The sequence below is a fragment of the Coptis chinensis genome, chromosome 8 (genome assembly GCF_015680905.1).
Source record: "Coptis chinensis isolate HL-2020 chromosome 8, ASM1568090v1, whole genome shotgun sequence".
NCBI lineage: Eukaryota > Viridiplantae > Streptophyta > Magnoliopsida > Ranunculales > Ranunculaceae > Coptis > Coptis chinensis.
This window is the reverse complement of record NC_141463.1, coordinates 95214077-95225283: the sequence shown is the minus strand read 5'-3', so window position 1 is coordinate 95225283 and position 11207 is coordinate 95214077. Positions and strand designations below refer to the sequence as shown.

Below are 11207 nucleotides of genomic sequence, written 5' to 3'. Positions count from 1 at the left end.
ATATTCCCAAACACATGCTTATTCCAAAGGCTGAGATCCTTCCTAGTCTTACTCATCTTATTTATAAAGGTTCTATCAGGAAGATCAGCCTTTATCGAATTCCAAGCTTTCTCAATAACAGCCAAGCATCCCTCATTTTTGAGCCACATATCAAAAAACTTAAAAGGTCTAGGCAGCTTTTCAGCTTTATTAGCCAGATTTATAAACAGAGAAATATGGTCAGAGGTAGCATTAGCCCAGTCCCGGACGGGCATTGTGGAAAGCGACTAGCCACTTTCGAGGTGTAGCCAAGGCTCAATCAAGCCTTTCCAAGATATGATCTTGAATCCTCCTATTGTTGCTCCAAGTGTATTTAGGGCCCTTGAACCCTAAATCCACCAGCCCCAGATCAGTAATAAGGCCATTGAACTCCTCCATGCTTTTTGTAATTTTACTTCTTCCCCCTATTTTCTCATCTAGACTAGCAATGGCATTAAAATCCCCAAACAGAATCCAAGGTCCTGGGATCACAGGGGCTAATCCCCTTAGCTCATTCCAAACTTTATTCCTATTATGAGCAATAGGTTCTCCATACACAAAAGAAAAAAACCAAGGCTCCTTATGGAAATAATTGACAATTTTACCTGTAACTTGGTGTCGTGATGCTCCAAGAATTTCTAGATCGACTCCTTCTCTCCACAAGACTGCCAGACCTCCACTCCGTCCTAGCGCAGGAACAGCAAAAGACCCACTCATCTTCAGTTGTTTACTTAGTTTCTTTATTCCTTCTTGACTTGCTTTAGTTTCAGACAAACACATAATATCAACTTCGAACTTCCCCAACAGATCCTTTAGTTGTTGAACCGCCGTGGTGGTACCTATCCCCCGGCAGTTCCAGGCTTGGATCGTCATGGAGATAGAGGCGGCTGTGAGGGGACAGCCACCGCGAGCCCTGAGGGAGAAAGTAACAGACCCTCACTGTTTATGTTACCCTCACTTCCTTTCTTGCTGTAGTCTTGCGTATTGCTGCTCCCCTCCATAACTAGAGCCTTCCCACCTTGTTCTGATGCTGCGCTTTCTTTATCTTGAATCTGTCTGATCACTGTAGAATCATCCATAGCCAGAGGTATGGGTTGGTCATCAAACCCTTCACAGTCGTCCTCTAGGCCAGCCATATCTTGGGCCTCATAATTGATAACTTCTTGATCTGGGTGTTCTAGTCCAGCCTCAAACCGCAAATCATCCTTCATGTCTTCCGGAATCTTCTCAGATCCACCTCTTCATCCGAAGTCCGACTCGTGTCTTCTTCATTTGTTGTAGGCGGTCCGAGGAGGTATTCATGCCCTCCTCCTCAGTCCCCCCTTGTTCACTTTGGGATTCACTCGACCCACTGGATATTGGAACAATTGGCGTTCCTATTGGGATAAGTCTATCTCCTTCCCCTCTATTTCTCATTTCATCTGCTTGTATCTTTGCCCTTTTTGATCTCTTCACAGCCTCTAGAATGCTCCTTCTCCGCCATTTATACTCGCCCTCACCAGCCATGGGTTGATAAATTTCTACTGCTAGACTTCCTTTTCTTTTTTTTCCAGTATTCCTTACTCCATTAGACTCCTCTTCCTTTTCTTCCAGCTCTGTTATTGCATTTAAACTGATCTGTGGCCTCCTCTTTTGCTTTATGCCTCGAGATACCTTTGTCTTGAAACCTCGTCCACGCGTCGCTTTGCTTTGGAATAGGAACTCTGCTTTCTGCTCTCGCACGCTGGATATCTCCTCTTTCTCATACTGGATCTCCTTGGTTTTGCTGAGCTTTTCCTTGGAAATCGCTGATTGTAGGTGTTGTGGTGGGTTTTGAGGGCGGCGCATCCTACTACCTTCATCATGCTTGATTTGACTATATTGTGCTCCAGGTTGGACACATTGATACTTGGTCTCGATCTTATCTTGTATTGCATCCTCTCTCCCACCTTCTTCCCTATTTAAAGCATCTGTTATTGTGTCCCGGCCCATTACGTTTTTGTTCATGTAGCCCATGTTATTTTGTTGCCTTTCAAACACCACCAGCTGGCCTCTGCCTGTTTCTTGCCCAGGCCCCAACAACCCTATCTCGCCTTTCTCTGGCCCATGTCCTTTGGGCCTAGCTATCCTTTCTATCAGAGGGGGAGGTGGGGGTCCAGAATGCTAAATTCTATCCGTTGTAATTACGTCCAGCTGTGTGCTAGCCGTTGTGATTTCCAGTCCCTGTTTCCTCTGGCTGCTGTATTGAGTATTGGCCGTTTTTTTGTCTCTATTGGCTTCGGATTTTTCTGACGTGGCAGTGTTCCATCTGTCTTGTCTAGCTCTCAGCCCGTACCCTTTTCCTCCGTTAGCCGGAGACGCCGGCATTTCTTCCACTCTTAGCTTCTGCGGCTCTCCTACTATGACGACCCTTTGTTTCCCAGTAAATGCTATGCCATTGAAGAATTGTGGGGCTTTCAGTTGGTATGAGAAAAAAGGTTTGATGACTGCTGGGGTTCCTCCGTTTTTTGATATATCATATCTATATTGTGCCCTAATGCGGCAGTTATATTGGTCGTGTCCTATGATGCCGCAGAAGTAGCAGAAGATTTCAAGCTTCTCATACTTGAATCTGACTACCAGACTGTCCCCTGTTTCCAGTTTGATGTTCTGCTCCTTTGTTAGACGTTCTTTAATGTCCATTACTATCTTCACTCTAGCAACAGGTTGGTTAAACTCTGGAGGGCATGAGAGATCGACTTCACATACTTCCCCAAGTTCTGCTCCAATCTTCCGTACATTAGCTTGATTTATGCGTACCTTTGGAAGGTCCCATATTTGTACCCAAAACTTAACAAAATCAAAATTATAATCCTCCATCCGATGACTTCCCCTCCACTCCTTAATTGATAGGATGTACCCATATATGTTCCATGGTCCGTTTTCCAGTACATGTGCTCGTTCTTTTTCCTCTTCAAACGTAATTTGGATATGATCTCTATCCACCATTTCCAAGCAGATTTCATTCTTTGTTTGCCATAGTCTATGCACTTCTAGCTGTAGTTTGTGCCCTCCATATATCTTACCCACAAGAGTGAGCGGTCCATTTACTTGGTCTGGACCATTTATACAATCCAGTTCAATCACCCTTTGTGCTTTCTTCCTAAAGAATAGATTAAACATGTTCTGTTGAAGCTCCTCTATTCTCTTGTTTCCTTCCAGTATCATGTCTGTATCTTGGTGTTGTTCCACGCTAGATTCCATAGATGCTTTCCCAAGCTGATAAAGTTAGATGTAGAAAAAGGATCAGGGGTTCTCCTGCTTCCTATATGAGAAGTGAACTTAGGACGGCTAAGAGGTTACACGCTGTAGGATAGATGAAAGAGAAGAGTTTAAGAGAGACGCTCTGTTTTCGCCCACAGGAGAGGCTCTGAAAAATCCCCCCACTATATAAGGCTCTGAAAATAGTAGATTGTCTCATGATCGATACATAGTGGGTCACAATGTATCAGGGGGATGCCAGTTTCAGGATTTCCTCTTCCTGTTTCTCACTTGAAATTGGGCCAACTGGGGCTGGGTCTGCATAAGACAATTTGGAGGGTGTCAATTAGGGGTGGGAATTTGGCCCTAACGACCCTAATCCGGCCCTGACCGACCCGACACTAAGCCCTATAAAGCCCTCACAACTAAAGCCCTCATAAAGTTTAGGGCAGGGTCGGCCCGGCCCTAATGCCATATAGGACAGGGCTAGGGCTAAGATTCTGAAACATAGGCCCGACCCTAACCAAACCCTAGTTATAGTTTCGCACTTTCATTATAAATACACATATCATAATTGTCTAACTCTTTGTTAAATATTTTCAATTAAAATAACATTGTCCTTTGTAATTTATCACTTACACCCAAGAATACTTCCAATAACTTGTCTTATATAACAAAAATTTGTCAACCTAACAGCCATGAAAAACAATGAGCACTAGCCTAATAAAAAATAAGACTTTATTCCTTATTTGATCATCAAATCAAAGTCTAGAACTTATTATTCTCAATTTATTTTCCCACTTATTTCTTATAAATTATAGTTTTATTCACATCCAAGTCAAGTCTAGAACTAAAGGTTTCCTTCCACACCATTAAAGCGAAATACATAGCAGAAATTTGTAACACAGAAACCCAAAAACAACTTTTGTCTGAAAAATAATATTTGTAAAAAGAAGAAAATGTATAGGCCCGACCCTAAAGCCCGGCCCTAAAGCCTTTAAAGAGGGTTTAGGGTAGGGTCAGGGTTTGAGATTTAGACTTGTGACCCTGCCCGACCCGACCTTATACTGACTTTAGGGCCGGGCCAACCCGATCTTAATATCTAAAGGGCTTTAAATGTTTAGGGCCAAACTAACCCGACCCGGCCCATTGCCCACCCCTAGTGTCAATAGCAGGAACCTAAATAAAAAAGTTAGTCAAGACTACCAAAAGATATAAATAACCCTAAATTTTGAGTCCGGACTTGCTTAAACTTGTATCCGAAAACGAAAATAGTTTTGTTTACCCCTTCACTGTGTCCAAGTCGATGGAGATTTCAAAAAATAATTTTGGTGGCTGGAGTGAATTGCTTGATGATCTCACATACGAGATCCAAAAACGTGTAACCCTCGCTGATTTAATCCGATTTAGTTCAGTATGCTCGTCTTGGAATTCTATTTCGGGCTCCTTTCTCTGACACAGAGGTCATCTACCATGGCTAATTGTTCCTTTTTTTGTGGATCCCAATGTAGGAAGAGATGCGAATTATTGTAGTGATGACATCCTTGGGTTTTTTAGTATATTGTAATAAGTGTTTTTGTTTGTGTTTATTTTTTGAATTATGATAAATGATTTTCTTCATTTCTTATAGTATAGGTGTGTATTACTATATATATTAGGGAAAAAAACCCGCTTAACGTCTAGCCCGTCTGGATACTGTTTAGAAGGCCTAACTGCTAGGCGCTCTCCCACTGCCCCCCCGACTACTGCTTTTTAGAACACTGCCTGTGATACTGTTATACATGTAGGTCCAACATAGTAGATGAAATATACGCTCTCGTAAGAGTAATGTAAACTATACTATTGTAGTTATCTCTTTCTCTAACAATCCGATACCCAACCCCAATCCATCACAGAGAACTTTGAGCACCTTTGTATAAGACAGCAAGTTAAGGTTATGTAAAACAACGTATGATTCACATAATTAATATGTTTTAAATGGTAAACCCTAAAACACGTCCTAATCATCTGTTAAAGCTGAAACCAAGTCCTTCATTCCATCCGACCCATTCCATGTACTTTTAAAGATCTAGTTTACACCATGGCTCAAAATATCGCTGATATATCTAATATATTACCGATATATATTATTTTTTTTGTACACCGATATCGATATATTCGATATATATCTATTGAATATTAAACTCTTTTTTTCTCGATATATATCGGAATTTTTTATACGATATATCCGATATAAATTATTGACTTTGACCGATATTGTTGACTTTGACCAAATATTATTGCCTTTGACTGATATATTGACGATATTTCCGATATATCGACATACAAAAAAAAATTGGTTAGTCAACAAAAAAAGAGATATCTCCAATATCTCTGATATTTCCAATATATATCGGTTTTTAGTAGGGGTGTTCATGGGTCGGTTCTGGGTCGGGTCTTACCGGTTTCGGTTCTGGGTCTATTTTTAGCGGTTCCTATCAGGTTCGGTTCTTTTGGGTTTTTTCCTATATTTTGAAAACCCGAACCCATACCCATTAAATAAGTCGGTTCCGATTCCGGTTTCGGTTCCTTATCGGGTTATACATTTTTATTGCTAAAATTATTTTTTTTAGTTATATAACCGATATAAAAGTTGGTTTACGGGGACTATAACACTTGTCATCGATATTTTTGTCCTCTCATAAGAAGTAATGGTCCTAAATTCAATAAGAATATTTAAAAGTTATCTAAAAATTTTAAATACATTCTCATATATTATATGTATGTGTATATTTTAAATTGAACATATGTATATTATACTATCGTGAATCGTCATATATAGAATAAATACCACATGTACCACAATTGTTAGTTAGCATTGCACATTATTAGTTATCTAATATATATACATGTAATATATCAAACGCATTACGCGTTCATGTATTAGTTAATATAGACAATGCATAAGTTAATTCATAGTATCACGACTATAATATATAGCGTGAGACACGTAAATATTATTATTAATATTTATAATACACATATTTAATGTAATATTATAAAAGATGTATTTAATAACACACATTCATTATTATGCTAAATATTATATATATTTAGTATAATTTTACACTTAACAAATATAGACTATATATAATAATAATGTTTGGGTTTGTTTTTATTTAGTGTAATATAATACTAAATTCTATATATCAAAATCAAACTAATCGGTTCCGGTTTCGGTTCGGGTACCCATCGGTTTTTTACTATTCGGTTCTAACGGGTTCGGTTCTTTATCGGGTCGGTTCTTGAAGACCCACTTTAAATGGGTATAACATTTTAAGACCCAGACCCGCTATAAATGGTTCCGGTTTCGGTTCGAGTTCGGATAATTGGGTACCCATGCACACCCCTAGTTTTTAGTGTTGGGAGATTTCACTAGAAGGTCACACCTCAATCTAGCTACTTTCTATCCCAAATGATTTCAACTTGGAGCTCACACCAAGGAAATCACCCACCCAAGACTTTGGTAGTTATCACAACAACCTCAACAAAGCAAAACCACTACAATATCATCACAATCCATAGCAACAATAATAATGGAAGTAACAATGCAAAGAGACACAGAGATTTAGGTGGTTCGGTAAATGTTACCTACATCCACACACAAGAGCCGAGTTTCCTTTATAACAAAGATTGGAGAGTTTACAAGAGATCAAGAATCAATAAGAAGAGGCCTCACTCAAACCCTAGCTCAACAGAGCTCCCACAATACCCTAGAAATGAATCTCTCAAAGTTGTTCTTCAAAACCCTAATCTATTTCCTTTATATAGGTGTACATAGACAAAGGGGAAGTAAAATGGGCTTGGGCGCAATTGCGGAGCTTGGCTGGTATTTATCATTGTGGCTGGCGCCTCTTCATTAGATCATGGCTGAGCGCGGCGCTTAGGTGTGAGCCTTGCGCTTTCTTCTTTCAGACGAACCTATTGCCCAGTTGACGCGCGGTGGCCATGGACGTAGACGGCGGTCAGCATCCTCTTCATCGGTGCAAAGGTCGAGTGTGGTATCACGGACAACCGAAGCAAAGCTCGGCGGTTCCAACAACCCAACAATCTCCCACTTGGAACCTTCGAGATTCTTCATGCACATCACATCTCAATTGTAACAACTCAATCCAAAACCAATATACTAAAGAAACACTCGGCTCATCCATCATGGTCTTCAAGCAAGAAGACCCACCGGGTTGAACACTTCAACCGTCTCCTATTTACCCCTACCATGACATAGACATGTCTCCGTGATACTCCATGAATAATACAATATCCATTTCACCGCTTCCCAATGATGTTTGCCAAGGTTAGCCATAAACCTCCAAGCAACTCCCCATTGCATGGGATATATCCAGGTCGCGTGCAAACCATGTACCACCGCTAGGGGTTTGTCGGGAACCATGCAAGCTCTTGCTTTCGGCTTGCACACCATATTCTCTATCCTTCCAGTAGGAAACCCAATGATTGTCGGCGTGTAAATCTCCTCAACATGGTCCACAATGGAGGTGGCGGTTTTCACATTTAAGCGCTTAAGATTTAAACCTTCGGATTACAACAATACTAAACACCGGTGAAAAGTATTTGGGGAGAATATCATTGCCAAATATTTCTTGGAACCATCATGTTCCTCCTTGACTCGATACACCCATTTGCTCTGTAGAGTCTTGTCCTTGGGTACTTTGGCCAACTCCCAAGTGACACTAAAGGCGAGGGACTTCGTCTCTCATCATGCATAACAAGCTCCCATTTCGCTAGCATCACCAACCTCCAATGCCGCATCATAGCAATGAGGTTCACCATCATCAGTAAATAAATAGGTGGAGGGAGGATACTTCATGCTCGGTACAGTTTGACTGGATAACCTCCTTAGTGCACAAGGTGGAGATGGACTTGGTGGCGTAGTCTCTTCACCCGAGTCACTACTATCATCATCTGACTGTGGAACTTCCACAACACCACGACTCATATAAGAGCCTTCCAACTCAACATACTCAGTGTCACTATCTGTAACCGGCTCCACGGGCTGTGCTTCTTTTCTGTCCTTGTACAAAACCATCTCACTGAACAAGGCATTTCTACTTCGAATAATTTTCCGGTTTTGGTCATCCCAAAAACGATAACCAAGATCATCATCGCCATATCCAATGAAGGTACACTTGACATCAAGCTTACACCTAGCTTGGTCACTAGTGTGCACATAGGACTCACACCCAAACACTCTCAAATGGGAAAGGTTCACATCCTTCCCACTCCACACTTCCTCTGGAATTCTGAAATCCAAAGGTACTGATGGTCCTCGGTTGATCAGGTAAGCTGCTGTGCTAACACTTACGCGCCGGAATTGCTTTCGGGCAAGTGCGCTAGTGTACGCATACACCTAGCCCTATATGTCAGTGTTCTAATCATCCGCTTTGCGACCCCATTCTCCTGAGGTGTCCCTCGCAAAGTCTTTTCCATCTTGATGCCACTGTTAGCACAATACTTCTCAAAACCTGAATCAACATACTCTCCATAATTATCAGATCTCAGCTTCTTCACCTTGAAGCATGTCTCATTCTCAACCATGGCCTTCCACGTCTTGAACACTTCCAATACCTCGGACTTGTGTCTCAAGAAATAGACCCACACCTTCCTAGTATGGTCATCAATGAAAGTCACAAAATATAACTTTCCGCCAAGTGAAGAGACATTAGCTGGCCCCCAGACATCTGTATGAATCAACTCAAGCTTCCTAGCTTTCAGAGTTCGACCCATCTCCTGAAAACTCACCCTTCTCTGCTTTTCAAACATGCAATTCTCACAGAAGTCAAAGTCCGTCGACTCTAACGGGAGTTTACCAGTGGAGTGAAGGACTTGCATTCCTTTCTCACTCATGTGACCAAGTCTGCGGTGCCAAACATTTGGATCCTCTTTGCCATTTGCCACGGCATTCGACCCATACCCGTGTGCGGTCATGTAGAGAGTACCATCCTTGTCGCCTTTAGCGACTATTAGAGAACCCTTAGAGATTTTCCAAGTATCCTTCATGAAGATTGTAACAAATCCTTCACTAGCCAATTGACCCACCGAAATCAAATTCTTCCTCAAATCCGGAACGTGTCGAACATCCCTTAATAACCATGTCCTATCTTTCAACATAACACGGACATCACCTTTGCCAACAATGGCACAAGATTGGTCATCACCAAGAAAAACCTTTCCAAGGTCACCTTTGGTGTAGTTCACAAAGAACTCGATTTGAGGTCACATGGAATGATGGTAGGAATCTAAAACCCAAGACTCCTTATTGTTCTCCATCGAACATATCAAAGCATCATCTTCCACTTCAACTACATTAGCTTCTTGATTCTTCTTGTAGTTTTCATTCCTTGGTGTTTGGCATCGGTTACTATAGTGGCGGGCAAACCACAATTGTAACATATAATGATACTATCATCTCTAGGCTCATCACTAGGGGCATGAGAGTTCATTCTCCCCCTTCTATTTCTCTATTACCGACCCTTGTGCATGTGCATCCGCCCTCTCGGTACTCAAAGCCGAACCGATGTCGAGGCCCCATCCGAACTCCTTGAATTTCCTCGCTAGTATCATACTAACCACATCGTCAAATTTCAACTTATTCATTCCGAGCCACTAATAGCCGCAACCGTAGCGCTTCCAACTTGGGGGCATTTGTCCTATTATCGCCAACGCTCTCACTTCATCACTAAATGTAATCTCAACCGACTCAATTGGTCTTTCGTTTGGTTGAATTCATTTAAGTGGTCCTTGAAGGAATCATTCTCCGACATTCTCATGGAGAAGAGCTTGGTAATCAAATAGACTTTGTTAAGCGGCGAAGGTTGCTTTCATACATGCGTTAGTGCCTTCATGAAGGCGCCGCCCGTCTTCTCATTTTTAATATTGAAGGCCAGCGACTTGAGAGACTCAATCGGATTGTGGCCAAGGCCTTTCTATCTTGTAAATCCCATTTATCTTGCGGAATCTCATCGGGCTTCACATATCAATGTTTCCATCAAATCCTTTTGATAGAGAACATCCTCAATTTGCATCTTCAATAGCGAAGTTTGTTCCGATCAAACTTCTCTATCTTGTAGCTTTTCCTTTTCGGTCGTCATGACTAATCTTGAACCAAAACAACGGTGGAGACTCTCTCAGAGGAATTTCTTCAAACACCTAGCTCTCAATGCTAAAGGTGGAGTTTTTCCTCACACACCTTGTTCCAATGATTCAAAACCGTGCTCCGATACCACTTGTTGGGAGATTTCACTAGAAGGTCACACCTCAATCTAGCTACTTTCTATCCCAAATGATTTCAACTTGGAGCTCACACCAAGGAAATCACCCACCCAAGACTTTGGTAGTTATCACAACAACCTCAACAAAGCAAAACCACTACAATATCATCACAATCCATAGCAACAATAATAATGGAAGTAACAATGCAAAGAGACACAGAGATTTAGGTGGTTCGGTAAATGTTACCTACATCCACACACAAGAGCCGAGTTTCCTTTATAACAAAGATTGGAGAGTTTACAAGAGATCAAGAATCAATAAGAAGAGGCCTCACTCAAACCCTAGCTCAATGAGCTCCCACAATACCCTAGAAATGAATCTCTCAAAGTTGTTCTTCAAAACCCTAATCTATTTCCTTTATATAGGTGTACATAGACAAAGGGGAAGTAAAATGGGCTTGGGGCCGCAGAGCTTGGAGCTTGGTATTTATCATTGAGTGGCCTTGGCGCCCTCTTCATTAGATCATGGGGAGAAAGTGCTTAGGTGGCGCGAGGCCAGCTTCTTCTTCGAACCAGACGTTGTTGAAGGACGGCCATGGATTGGCCGGCTCTTCTCTTCATCAGGTGCAAAGGTCGAGTGTGGTATACGGACAACCGGAGCAAAGCTCGACGGTTCCAACAACCCAACATTTAGGTACAACGAAA

The 11207-nt window shown here is 41.6% G+C and overlaps 1 protein-coding gene across 1 annotated transcript; it reads right to left on the bottom strand.

Annotated features, from left to right (window-relative positions):
* Positions 1–294: 294 nt before the first annotated feature.
* LOC147484700 (uncharacterized) lies at positions 295–891 on the bottom strand. Its single transcript, XM_086579797.1, has one exon. It carries the CDS (start codon positions 889–891, stop codon positions 295–297), a length of 597 nt encoding a protein of 198 aa, XP_086435923.1.
* Positions 892–11207: the final 10316 nt, after the last annotated feature.